This window comes from Letharia lupina (assembly GCF_014066315.1).
Source record: "Letharia lupina isolate WasteWater1 chromosome Unknown contig_12, whole genome shotgun sequence".
Lineage (NCBI taxonomy): Eukaryota > Fungi > Ascomycota > Lecanoromycetes > Lecanorales > Parmeliaceae > Letharia > Letharia lupina.
Genome location: NW_023502981.1, coordinates 1,783,569 through 1,797,381, shown reverse-complemented (window position 1 = coordinate 1,797,381; position 13,813 = coordinate 1,783,569). Strand labels below are relative to the sequence as shown.

General features: G+C 51.2%; 4 protein-coding genes across 4 annotated transcripts; 1 reads left to right on the top strand and 3 right to left on the bottom strand.

Moving 5' to 3' along the window:
- Positions 1-447: 447 nt before the first annotated feature.
- HO133_001516 (uncharacterized protein) lies at positions 448-2,234 on the bottom strand (the record flags this gene model as incomplete). The annotated part of the gene is made up of 3 exons (XM_037292446.1): positions 448-2,097; positions 2,150-2,166; positions 2,225-2,234. The coding sequence occupies 3 exons, from the start codon at positions 2,232-2,234 to the stop codon at positions 448-450; spliced, it is 1,677 nt and encodes a 558-aa protein (XP_037151865.1).
- Positions 2,235-2,551: 317 nt separating this feature from the next.
- On the bottom strand, positions 2,552-4,912 carry HO133_001515 (uncharacterized protein; the record flags this gene model as incomplete). The annotated part of the gene is made up of 2 exons (XM_037292445.1): positions 2,552-4,746; positions 4,804-4,912. The coding sequence occupies 2 exons, from the start codon at positions 4,910-4,912 to the stop codon at positions 2,552-2,554; spliced, it is 2,304 nt and encodes a 767-aa protein (XP_037151864.1).
- Positions 4,913-8,940: 4,028 nt separating this feature from the next.
- HO133_001514 (uncharacterized protein) lies at positions 8,941-10,536 on the top strand (the record flags this gene model as incomplete). The annotated part of the gene is made up of 1 exon (XM_037292444.1): positions 8,941-10,536. The coding sequence occupies one exon, from the start codon at positions 8,941-8,943 to the stop codon at positions 10,534-10,536; it is 1,596 nt and encodes a 531-aa protein (XP_037151863.1).
- A 1,659-nt stretch (positions 10,537-12,195) lies between these two features.
- Positions 12,196-13,505, bottom strand: HO133_001513 (uncharacterized protein; the record flags this gene model as incomplete). Its single annotated transcript, XM_037292443.1, has 2 exons — positions 12,196-13,122; positions 13,242-13,505. 2 exons carry the CDS (start codon positions 13,503-13,505, stop codon positions 12,196-12,198), a joined length of 1,191 nt encoding a protein of 396 aa, XP_037151862.1.
- Between the last annotated feature and the right edge of the window lie 308 nt (positions 13,506-13,813).

The window sequence follows — 13,813 nt, the reverse complement described above, 5'->3', positions numbered from 1 at the left end:
CAGATAGCGAGTGGAAAAACCAGCTTTCTTCTTTTAAATGACTTTTTTTCGGAAAGTGCGTCTTAGCATCCCAGTAGCGCGGAACAATGCGGATGGAGATATCAGGAGACGTGCTTTCTTTTCACTGCGTCTTCGATTCCATCGCCTACGTAGGGTCCAGAGTCTTTTTCCCATCTTTGGGCGGTTTGTAGTTGACGAGTGATGGTGGATATGTATGCACACGATACCATTCATGCCTGCGGCGCTTTTCTTCAATCGCAGATAGCGGGTCCGAGGGCATGTCGAATTTTCGAAACGTGTCCCTCGTCAGTCCTGGGAGCGAGCGACAAACTGAACACGTGAAGCATAAACGATCGATGATCACTTGGACGGAACGGATTTCCTCATCATCGTAGCAACAGGGGTATCCAGACCCGCCTCTCCCATATCCGTCAGACGTGCCCGCCGCTACCAGGCGTCGAAATTCCCAAACCCCGCCCCCGCCTTCGTCTTCTTCTTCCTGACCGGCTCTCCGCTCTCCCACTCCGCCAGCACTTCCCCAGCGTCCGTCGTCGCCGCGGCACCGGCCATGTACTTCCCCACGCCACCGGTAGCGTCCGGACCTCTCAATCTCTTCCCCGTCCACGTGACCCTCTCATCCTCTCGACCCCCGGCCTTTCTGACCTCCTCTCTCGCCTCCGCCTCCCGGTCCCTCTCCCGCTTCGCCGTCCAGAACTCCTCAAAGGGATCCACAAACACGGCCACTTCTTCCATCCGCACGGCCTCCAGCGGCCTCTTGTCCGTCTCCGACACTTCTACGTTTTCGATCGCGGCAAGGGTTTCCATGCCGCCGACGACGCGGGCGAAGATGGTGTGTTTGCGATCGAGATGTTTGCAGGGGCGGTAGGTGATGAAGAACTGGGAGCCGTTTGTGTTCTTGCCCTTGTTCGCCATGCTGACGACGCCGCGGGCGTCGTGGGAGAGGGGTCCGTCGAACTCGTCCGCGAAGTTCTTGTTCCAGACGGAGCCGCCGCCTTTGCCGGTGCCGGTCGGGTCGCCGCCTTGGAGCATGAAGTTGCGGATGTTTCGGTGGAACACGACGCCGTTGTAGTAGCCCTTCTTGCTCAACTGCGTGAAATTCCACACGGCCTTGGGCGCAAACTCCGGCAGCAGTTCGAGGTTGATATCGCCGTAATTCGTCGATATGCGCGCGTAGCCTGGTTTCTTGACCCGGCGCGGCTTGAGCATGTATTCTTCGTCGCTCAAGAGGGCGAGATCGCCGCCAGTGTGGGGTGTGAGGCCTGTGGAGGTGAAGGAGGCGGCGGCTTGGCCTGTTGTGTGCTGGGCGGCGTTGTAAGGGATTGCTTTTGAAGTGTGAAGGGGTTGGGACTTTGGTGTGCCGTTGCTGGAAGAGGTTTTGGCGAGGGAGGTGGAGGGTGAGGTCGAGGAGGGTTGTTGGTGGAGGTATTTGCCGATTTGAGATTTTGCTGGCGCTGCTGTGTCTTTCTCTCTCAGCACGGAAGCCGCGCTTCCAAGAGCGCCCTTGTTGACACCCGCACTCCGCTCTCGTTGCTGCTCCTCCGTCAATGTATTGACGCCTGCTTGAAGGTATTTAAATTCGCTTAGATTCCTGCCCTTCACATTCAACGGATCTTGCAAGGTAATGATATCCTTCCTCCCAAACTCCACATCACTAAGCAAATCCCTCCACGTCTTCGCTTTCACATTCAGCCTCTCAACCGTATCCCACGCATACACATTGCCCGTAGTCCCCACCGCTACGATGTGCGTGTTATCAGTAAACACCTTGTAGGTGACCGGATCCACCATCTCGCCCTCATCATTTTTGAGGAAGTGTAGCTTGATCAAATCTGTAGCCTTGAGAGGCTGTCCACTGACAGGGTCGGTGCCGTGTTTGGAGAGCCATGTTAGAATATTGTCGACGTCGAAGATTGTGCCGTCGGACGTGCAGACGGGGGATTTGAAGGGTTGGAGAGACAGGGCGCAGAAGTTGAAGGGGAGACGTTTGAAAGTGTTGTCAGGGGCGTTTGATTTGGAGAGGCCGGAGCCGGCGCTGGCGGAGTACGCATCTTCGGAAGCCCACTCGCTGTGGGTGATCTATAAAAGGTCAGAAAAGCAGTAAGACCGAGAAGAGCGCGTGGATGCTTACGTAGAGTTTGTCCGTACCTAGAGGATAGTAAAAGGTCAGCAAAGAGTCGCCGAGACTGGAAGGCGGAGTGCTGACCTTTGCCCATGATTGTTGTAGATCGTCTCTTAGAGCTCTAGAAAAATGATCTAAAGAACTTCTACGCTAAACTTCTTTGGCCACAGTATCACGAGATTTCGTCATGTGTCTCTGTCTGGCTAGGTTACTGATGAAATGACTTCTTCTTGGTGCTCTCATTTGACACCTGTTTGATTCTTTGAATGATACTTGTCAAGCTAAAAGGCCAAAAGCCGGAAAATCTAAGCCAAACCGTGGGTATCATCCCCTCCAAGGCAACATCTACAACATACCATCTGCACCACCCACCAACGTCTTGAGCATATCCACCGTCTCACTACCCCAAAATCATGCCCCAGCACCCTGCTCCCATCTCACCGCCGCGATCCACTCCCCACCAAACTCCACCCCGCCCTTTCTCCTCGTGCCAAATTTCTTCCAAGCCACACTCGCAATACCAATATCAGCTACAAAAAGGCTCGGATTTGCAACAGTCTTCAGACTTTCCATAGCAAAAAGAAGTCCTGTTTTTGGTGCACCAAGGGAGAGTATGAAGTTTGCGTTGAGGACCAGTTCGCTGCCGTCGTGGATGGTAGCTATACCACTTGAAGGGTCGATGCCCGATGGTAAATCGACGGCAAAGGTGCCTGCATCGCTTCCATTCGCCCAGCAGACGAGTTGGAAATAGGCGGCTTGGTCATCCGTTCGTAGGTCGTCAAAGGACAAGTGCATGCCTAGTAGAGCATCGACAATCAGATCCGTAGGCGCCTGGAGTTTCCGTAGAGTTCTCATTAGACCGTCTTGCTTGATAGCTTGGCCTCCACAGCTTCTGAAAGTTGTAAGCTGTCGCTGCACGCTTTCTAGTAGGTCGCATTCGCGCTCGAGGCCGAGAATGCAGAGGACGACTCGTACGCCGTGGTTCCGCAGATGGCGACCCGCTGCTATAGCCCGGGAGCCAGTTTTGGTGTTTCCGACAAGTATTACTATCAAAGGGCGGTGGTTGGGCTGTTCGGCGTCTTCACTAGAAGTCAGCCCGTAGGCTGTTTCTGCAATGCACCGTGCAGCGTTCTCGGTGAGCATTTCTTCGGTTAGACCCAGCTCTGTCGTAGAGAGTTGCTCCAATTCCAGCATCTGTAGTGGAGAAACGCAAGGACAATGGCAGTTGGAGGAGGTGATTCGAAAGGACGACTTCCCAGTATTAGGAGGGCCAGATGACTTGCGGTAGCGAGAGGTCGAAGAATCGGTCTTGATCTTGGGACTCGCAATCCGATCATGCGTAGTTTGCCTGGATAGTCTGCCGACGGGTTCCGCAACGAACGTGGATCCGGAACCGTAATGGTCTCCAGCTGTAAGGGCGCTCCCTTTTCGCGAAGGGGCTCTCGATGGGCGTGAGACATTCTTGCGTGAACTTCTTCCACTGCTAATCTTGGCTTCGCTCACTTCCAGCTCACTTTCCGTACTGCTGTTGTCAACGTTGGTGACATCTCCGCCTGTTGTTACCTTCCTAATAGGAGAATCCAGTACATTCTCGGTATAATGCAGGTTCTTCCCGCCAGCAGTGCCAGCTCGAGCGGCTGGCAGCCGATTGAAACTGACCAGTCGCGCCTCATCAGCCGTAGTGTCTTCCTGCCTGATCTGGTCGAACACCTTCCTCTTGTCGAATTTGGATAGATTCTCTTCGAAATCGAAGTCACCCATATCCTGAATATCGGTAGCATCGCCTGTAGCCCAGCCATTCTGATCCTCCTCTTCTCTATAACGACGACGTCTGAGTTTCGGATGGTCTGGTGTTTGTTTGGTGGAGCGCACCGTTCCCGGTTCAAGTGCGTCTTTTTGGGGATGTTGCCCACGTTGTCCTGCCCGTGGTGAAGGGTTTTCGCCTGTAGGTTCTTCGAGGAGAGGGGTCTGCCGCCAGCCCTTGCCCCTTCCGCGCCGTTTTTGTGTCGATACCGGGGTAGTGTGTGGTTCCAGGTCGGGCAGATCCTGCGTTTGAGCGGGTAATGACCCTCCTCTTGCTCCAGACCTCCGAGTTCTCTTTCTTGAATTGGGCGCCCTCCCTTGTGCCACCTCCTTCAATTCTAGCAGCTCCGTGTCCTGATGCCTCAGAATTTTGCCATCCACTGGGTCTAGCCTCTCCTCATGTGTATCCCCATTGAGAGAGAGGTCGTTGAAAGGTGCCGTAAGCGTAGCAGAGGGTGTGATTGTGTCTGGATACACCGCAGGATGGAGGCTTTGAAGTTCCTCTCGTGCACCAGTCGTTGCTGGCTCCGTAGATACTGGGGAAATTGCTAGTAGGGATGGTTCTGCGCAAGCAATCACAGCCGTTTGACTCGTAGCCAAAAAGCCTCCATTGACCTTAGCATCAGGAGCTAAATATCCCTCAGGTCTTCCATAGCTAACAATAGCCGGGTCCACGAAATCATCCTTCTTTTCAGTCTCTTGCACTGTTTCCTTTGGCTCACTCTCAATGATCTCAACATCTAGCACATTCGAGCCATGTACGATGAGCGATTCTGGACCCGATGCACCAGAGAGCCAAGTAACTATGGCTACTTGTCAGTAGATGTCGGGAAGTCGCAGGTCTGGACCGGGGAAGGTACCTTGGTGCAGGGTCAACTTTTGCTCAACCACTGCTGTGACCAGACCTCGTACCTTAGCGGGCGGCTCTCTGAGAGTTGCTAGCACTGACAGGCCAACGAATTGAGCCATTGGTGAAGGGAATTCACGTGGCGTTAGGATGGAAGGAGTGTTTATTCGAGCATCGATGTTATGAGGAAAGGCGTGGCTTCACTCCGATCTTTCAACATCACTTTTCTATTCGGTTCACGCTAAACTACCTTAATTTGCATCATAATGTATCGGATATTGCCGATCAAAGCATCGAGCTAGTATGCTAAATACAACGAAGACAGCAAAGCACAAGCTCTATCATACTCTGGAGACATGCTCCTGCGCATGCAAGATGCTCGTCACTCTAACGCGCTCCTTTCCCTGCCATTTGTACACTATGCATACATCGCTTGCTCTTCATCTGGGTCGATTCCATAGGTTGAATCGATAAAGTCCAGCTCATGATCTTTCGCAGAGATCCCGGGATTCCTATCCCCTTTCTGTGAAGTGGTGGCTTTGTTGACAGAGTAGAGACTATCGTAGAATGTTCGTACACGATCGTGAGCCATAACCTTTTTCGGGTCGAATCTGGTGATCTGTAATCCTTCTTGACAAGTCGCTCGACTTAGTGCAACATATGCTTGCCCTTTCTCGAAGATCTTCCCCAAGTCGACCTTGACGCGGTCCAGTGTTTGCCCTTGAGCTTTATGTATTGACAATGCCCATGCCAGGATCAGTGGTACTTGCATTCGAGAGGCTTGAACTTCACCGCTCGGAAGTTCAATCTTCCAAGATTCCTGCTGACATAGAAGATCTCTGGAGCTACCATCCGCAATGGCAAATCGGACAAGAGGCCACTTTTGACTAGTGCTGCCCGGAAGGTCCTTGTCGATCATTGCCTTGAGCTTTTTCCTGGATGCTGTCATCTCCCCTTCGTTTAATTCCATGGTCTCTACCGCTTGGAATTCGTCCTCGTCCTCATGATAGATATCAAAGGTCTTCTCATCCATAAAGGCTACCACCTTCCCGACAGACCCATTCACAAGAGTGTCGTCAATGTTCTTGATCAACATCACCTGCGCACCCTTCTTTAATGAGATTGATGCTGGCGCCATACAATTGCCTAACAGCTTGTCTCGTTGCGCGTGGTCCACAATGGATCCGCCGTCCATTGCTTTGAATTCGAATTCTCTTCCACTGAGGTTCTTCATCCGAGCAGTGTTAGCATACTCGACTTCATTCCGCGTAGGAAATCTGTTCTAGAATTAGCAAGAATGTCAACAGACTAAGTCATCAAGACGCTTACAGCTCTGTAGCTTCAAAGTCATCGGCAAAGCTTAACGGTCGATTGAGAGCCCGAAAAGCGTCGACTGACTTCGGCGTCAACCTTCCTAGCCTCATCTCGTTCAACATATTGGCAAAAACTAGAACGGTCAGTGGTCTTCTTTAATGTGTATATCAAGTAACGGACCTGGGTCTTTTTGCCGGAAGACTTGAGTCAATCCGATGGTATGCTCAATCGACGTGTTCCAGGTAGCGGCATCAAAAGAGAACTTCGAGACTCTGCCGTAGTCTGGCACCGGTGGTAGCTGAAAGAAATCTCCTGTGATGACAAGCTGAATGCCACCGAACGGTCTCCCGTTGTTCCGTATCGCGCGAGCTATGGCCTCGAGCTTGTCAAAGAGGTCGCCATCTACCATCGATATCTCGTCAACAACCAAGACTTTCGTTCTCAACCAACGCGTCTTGGCTTTCGTGTTCCTCTTAACCTTCTTCACGAGCTCAGGAACGGCTTCTTTCCCGAGACCTATTCCGGCAAAACTGTGCAACGTGACCCCACCCACATTGCAGGCAGCGAGACCAGTTGAAGCTGTGACGGCGACTCGGTCAGGCTCTCGCTTATGCTTGTCGCGTAAGACCTTGATGGTCTCACGGAGGAGCACAGATTTACCAGTACCTGCGGAACCTGTGAAGAAGACACTCTTCCTTTGTTCAGCAACTAGATTCAACACCGACCTCTGCTCGTCACTCAAGAAGACTTTGGCTACAGTCTCTCGACCCTTCTTCATTTTGGATTTTTCAGACTCTCCTTCGTTATCTTTAACAAGCTTTTTGTGGCCCTGTCGAATCTTTTTCTGCTCCTCCTTGACAGCACTTGCAGTCTTATTCCAAGGATAGGGTGAATAGGCCTTGTCCTTTGGCAATGGTGTGTATGCCGTGCCAGATGAGTTCTGCGCTGTCTCTATCTTCCGCTTCTTGTTTTGGATCGCTTTTTCAGCAACCCATTCTGGCGCCCCCTTTAGAATCATGTTTTCGCGGAAGCGTTCAAGGTCCTGATCTTTTCCAGTCATGCTCTGGCCGTGGCCGTTGGGATCTGGTTCCCCTCCAGTCAGGTCTGCACACTGGCGATCCAGCAATTTCCGCTCCTTACGTTCCTTTCTCTGATCTACGATTGCTTGCTCAGAGGATGTTGGGGGAAGTCCACCTGTCAAGTCCTCACAGAAACGATCTGACTTCTCACGACGAGCCTGATCTGCTTTCTTTGCGTCCTCTACCCAAGGCAAAGTCCTTCGCTTGTACGTATTGGCAGTGACAGCTGTTTGCGTATGAGGTTTTGGTGGGGGCATCTGATGGTGTGACAGTGGAGAAGAGGACCAAGGCAGAGGCGTGCTGCTAACAGGTGTCTGTGGAGCAGTAGACTTTTTCAGTGGTGGATCAGGTAGCAATGTGCTTGATGAAGCACCTGAGGATATTGACCTGCTGGCTATTGGTGAGTCATCCGCGTCTAGGTCTATATCTTGATCGTCCTCGAAATCGTTCTCATCGAAGAAGACCGGATCATGTAACTTGTCAAGCCTTCCTCCACCAGTAGATGGTTGTGTCAAGCTCATCATTGCCTTTTTCAACCCCTGCTCTTGGCTGCTGAATGGAGACTCTCTACCATTAGCCTGAGATGCAGTACGTTTTAGAGAGTTTTTTGGCGTGGGATGCACCGTGTTGAGTATTGACGACGATCGTGGCTTTAAGGCATTGGCAGTGGCATTGTAGTTCTGTGATGATGTCGAGCCCTTGACGCCGGACACTACAGGATTGTATTCTTGAGCAGCCTTTGCTAGCATGACCTCTGGTCGAAGATTATTTGGGGAAGTAGTGAAGGTCCGACGGCCAGAATTCCCAGCAAGGCAAGGACGAACGGGAAGACAGCGGATCTGATGGAGAGGGAAAGACGATATGGACCTGGACTGCGCGAGGGCCAGGCGGCGAGATAGAGCAGCCAGTGTGTTTAATCCTCGAGAGTAGGCTGTAATAACGTTAGTGATGACGTCCAATGATGAAGCGCCAGCGAATACATTGCTCTTTTGTCTGTTTGTCGTGGATAGGGTTGAAGATTTGCCTCGCGTCTCTTGCCCCTGTCAATCCCACAAAGATAAACGCGCTAGTGGCCTTGGCAAAAAGTCCCCCATTACTGCATATGCAGCTCTACAATCATCTTCTGAAAATGAGAGGCGCAATCATCAAGACGGGATTCTGATACGCTGTTGTAGCTTGCAGCATCAGCCAATTCGACGTGATGATCGCAAAATACAATTGCTCCCCACAGCCCTGCTCAAGCTGCAACAGATGGACAACGAGGAGCTCCATAACGAACTGCAGATCCGGGGTAAAGAGTAGAGAGTAGAGAGGGCCCATACCGTCGGTCCTCGCTATTGAAGCTACGGCCTTTGCTAATCATTGCCGTTGTTACTACAGATTTGTGACTTGGAAGCGCTGATGTTCTAGGTTGCTTACAGATGTGATATGCAGCGAAGCGCCGCTGACCTCCCCTTGCATAGAGACTGCATGAAAGATTCCGGAAAGGAAGGAGCAATCTCTGCTCCTATATTCCTCCTGTATCCCTCACCCATCATTTGGAGTTCAATTGATCCATATCTCATCCTATTCCATCGTTATGGCTTAAGCAGACGCCTAATCAATGCCACAGCTAAAGACTGCCTGTCCTGCCTACTGTCTTCGCCCACTCGTAATGCCTTCGCGGATAAATTACTGATGGGATAAGGTTGATGCCAAAGTGTCTGATCCCGTTGATGCAGAAAAGCGTGACAGTAAAATCTTGAAGCTTGATGAAGATGCTGGATGATCGTGCGGATGACAATGCGACTATCAACACAGATGTTGTCTCATTTTGCGTCTCTCCTCAACACCCTCGTTCTTCCACCTCCCACACCTTGAACTTGAACCAGGTGATGAACCATGGCAGACAAGAATCTACCTCGCCTCCGGATACTGAATATGACTTCATTCTTGAATTCTTAAACGGCCTCAAGCCATTCGCCATCAGACTACAAGAAACCATCATGCCAAACCCTTCCACTCTTCCTCTTCCTCCTTCTTCTCTACCACCACCACATAGCGCGGCATCAATGCCAGGCACATTTCCCATGGCCAAAGTGCCATCATTTGCAACTCGACGGGCAGCATGCACTCACCTCACAATGGAACGGCTGTACGGGGATTTCACGTGCAACGTCTGCTCGCGTTTCTCCAGTTTCGGCTGGGTGTACTGCTGCACGCAAGACGATGTTCCAGAATCTCAAGTCACACCTGACTCCATCTCAGAAATCTCAAGCCCGCCTCATCAACACATCAATGGCAGCCGGGGGCAGGCAAGCAGTGTTAACGATCTGTCAATGCCACCGCCAGCAGTCAACGAGGACCCGAGACTTGGAGTGGAGGACGCGCGAATTCCCACTGCCCAGCTCAGTCCATGGATCGAGAAGGCCATCAAGGACGGTCATTACACGCCAGAGCAGGTCGCTAAGCTAAGAGCACAGAAGCAGCATGTGGTGGACACTGCCAGGGCGGCAATCGACCAATTCGAGCAAAGCCAGACAAACAACAGCAATTCTCCACCTCAAACACCAACTACGCTGCAGTCTGTCGACGCGAATCCACATCTACCATTTCCCATTATCAACGAAGTCCAGGACCCATCGACTACCAGTTCTTCCGCGGTCAACGTAGCACTGGCTCAGCGACCGAAAATGAGAATGTTCCCTTTCTGTAAATTCTGCGCCTGCCAGCTTTGCAGACCTACCCATCGTGATCGTGCCTGGCAACACTTTGACGATGTGTTCGAAAAAGATGAAGAGATCCCATTCATTCACTACGAGGATAGCAATCGACCATTGGCAAGCGCGTCTATCATGAGTAAAATTGGCCTACGTCCACCACGGCTACCAAAGCGCCCACTCCTACGATCACTTGACAGCAGGGCTCTCTATTCGCGTAACGAAGCCGGCCAAGTCGTTTTCAATAACAACAGCGGATCTTATCACAAGTCGGCTGATCCCACTAGCTCATCCCCGGACATTGCAGACACGAAGGTCGGGCTCGAAAGCAAAGGCTTCCGAGAGAGCATGAAGCGTGCGTTTAAAAGTATGCTGATGACGCGCCACCCCAGCTCTCGTTCGATTAGGAAGCGCAAGCTTAGCGAGGGAACAGACACTACGGAAGAGGATGCGGTCGAGTTTGACATGGGTCTGTGGAAGGAGCTAAACGATGAGCTCCTCAAAGAGGCTTCTGGTGTTCCCCTTCCAGAGAAGGACAGCATTGAAGGATTGCGCAAGGAAGTTGCCGGGATGGGTGTGGGAGGTTTGGGAGGGGTAGCTGTCACGGAGGAAGCTGCTGATTTGGGGACGGTGGATGTTATCATGTCGGTATGAAAAGCTACGAAAATGGAGGAGATCTTGCTCAACCAGTGGGTGCACATAGCTTTCTCAGATGTCGCTGGGGGTATATGTTGCGCATGGCTCGGACATACATAGCTCGAGATCTCACACGGAGAGGCCGAATTTCTGCCAACTACTGGCTGTACATAGCTCATGCTGAAACAGACAGCTTCCACAGCATCAAAAGTCAACGCTCCACTTATCATCTCCTCTCCATTTCCTGCAAACTCATACTTCCAGACCGACCTTGCTTGAGCCCTAAAGGTCTGTCCCGTGAACGGCATCTTTCATTGAGCAGTGGTCCCGCTGCCTCCAACACAGTACAGTACAGTACAGTACAGGTACCACACGCTCCTGAGAAACCTCTGCATCGCTTCCCATCGCTGCCAGCCATCAACCAAGCTACAAACGCGGCAGCAGCCAGATAAACAGCTCCCGCCTGGAGTCGATACCGGTTCAGGCATCTGCTGTTGGGGCAGCGTATAGTACGGTGCGGAGTCCAGGCTAACGGAGAGAGTACCGAGTACGCGCAATTTGACTGAAATAATGCTCCTCCTTTATGGATCATCTGTATGGGCGGGCACAACTGTTTTGGGAAGAGTGATTACTGCTTCGGAAGATGTGTTTGGGATGGCTTTGTAGATTTGAGGAAGATTGGTTCAAAGGTGTGAAGTGGTTTAAAGTGTAACCACAAATGGTTGATTATGAGCTATCCTATCTCCACACACTACTGGCTTATTGAAATCCAATGTGAAATCTTTCCCATTGCGGATCACATATAGGTCAACGTGAACGCCTAGGATCATGCCATCTATGCCAAATGTAAGACGAAGCCTTGTCATAACACATACTTTCGCTGGGTGCGTCCTCGTTGAATGGACAACATAAAACTCTCTATAAGCCATGATTTCCCTAGGTAGGGGCCCTCTCGTAGTCAGCACTTCCTCCTCTCTCCACCTTTTACACACACCACCAACCCGTCAAAGCTTGGAAGACGACCGAGCAGCAAACGCCGACCACACGACAGCCAATACAGAACACGGCTCAGCCTCACTCAAGCGACGAAGCTGAAGCAAATCATGTAGAGCCAGCATCGCCGCCAGCCCCATCCAAAGGATACCTGAACAGCCTCCCAAATAATCAAACCAACAGGCTTTGATGATTGGAGGTTTGCTGCTTTCTTCGATATATGTTGTTAAGCACTTGCACCTCAGACGTTCGATAGACGAGTAAGTAGTGGATGATGAAGGACCTCATAAGACGCTTTGAGCTCTCATCGCTTCCTGCCGCCGCCGCCGCCGCCGCCGCTTCTGCGCCTTCATCGCGCTCTTCAGCAGCAAGGTAAAATCCTTTTTATTCTCCTTAGACACGTCAGAGGCGAAGTTGAGTAGTTTGCCAGCGTGATGCGAAAATCGTCCATAACTTTCCACAATTGCACCGTGATCGAGGAGCGTCTTGAAAGCCAACGGGTGGCCATGATGAGATGTGTAATGAAGAGCCGTCCTTCCAGGCAATTTCTCTAACTCAATGTTCGCCCCACAAAGCTAAGAGAACATTGATGACATCGACGTTACCATTACCAGCCGCCAGGTGCAGCGGCGTCTTTGATGTGAACAAGTCTTAGTCAGCTGCGTCTTTGTCTGCTCCTGCGTCTCACAACATTCTCACGATCTGTGCAGAAGATGATGCGCTACCACTACAGGCCCAATGTAGAGCGGTCTGCCCATCAGGCGACGTACGGTCGACGTCAGCGCCCTTGTGAAGCAGCAACGCCACGATATCTGGATTCTCCCCCCTTGCAGCATAGTGCAAGATTATCGCACCAGACTGATTGAAGATATTCACGTTCGCGCCATGATCAAGGAGAGTCTTGGTCAACACCAACAAGAAGCCGAGATCTACGCTATACATCAGCGGAGTCCAGCCCATCCAGTACACTTGCTCTAGAGGAGTCCTGTGCTGCAGTAGCAGAGCCACAATTGATTCAGTAGGTGGTGTTTCCGTCTTGAAAACGCCAAAAATAAATGCATGTAATGCTGTGACTCCATCGGACTCGGCTCGAGATGAATCGGCTCCATGCTCTAGTAGTAATTTCAGGACCTTTCCCTGCCTGAGATACGCGGCGAGCAGATAAGGATCTTTGCCCTTCTTGGGATAAGCCTCAGGTGGGATCCCGCTTCCCCTGGAGTCCACTGAGTGAAGGCTACAGCCTCGTGCTAGTAACTCTTGCGCTTTCCGTCCTGATGGCGGCGCAGAGCTGTTCTGGCGATAAAAAATCTGGAGATTGAGCCGCAGTGGCGGTTGATAATCTCTCCCCTTATCTATTGTGATATTACCAGCGTGGCCGGAGGAGCGACTTGGGCCGGGCTTAAGATCGTTATAATGAATTGTACCCGAGTCTTCAGATGCAATTGCATCGGATACCTGAAACCGAGACAAACCGAAGATGGTTTGCTCCTCGATAGCGCTCTCGATCGCGCAACTAACACTTGGGTATACGCTGCTTTCACCCCGTTCCAGCTTGGCTATTTGGCTGTGATCAACATGACACGATATCGATTCCTCTCGAGGCCAGGACAGCTTTGCAGAGTCTGGTTAGACCATCATTTCGGGCTTGCCTTCGCGTTCCCAGGACCCATCATCCATCTTAAAGATTAGGTCAGCAATGAGGGCTCGTAAGCCCAGAAGGTTGAATTCACTTGAACCGCAGTCTTGGTCGGATAGAGCTCGTAGCAGGTTAAGATATTGATTTCTCTTGCAACGTATCGAACTTTGTCATTCAAATCTGTTAATGTCGGAGACTCAGCTTTCAATCCTTGAATCATATCCTCTGTGGGTCTAGATTTGACTAGGGTCTCTAGTGCGGTTGTGTGTAGTCCTTTATGGGGTGCCCCTAAGAAGACGATCGAGAGGACCGGAAGGCAGGAGCGGTAGATCTCGACTGAGGGATTGATATCACTCATTGCCTAAGAAGATTTTCTATCAACTTTTAATTTTAGTTTCTTGAGACTTCAAGCCCAGAGAGCTCACCTTTTTGATGATTAGACAGCCTAGACTAGGACCAACGAAGATTATGAGCCGATCTTTACACTGGAACATTCTCAGCTATCGCAAAGTTGGCAAAAGTCTGCAGAGCGAATGACTCAGGCTGAAGCTCGCATATCCAACAGTCGGCGAGTAAAACTCAGACTGTAGCGCGGAAGACTGCTCCATGACATGTTTCCTTGCAAGTGCGAAGGATAGCCATAAGTTATGACTCTCGCATTGGTCT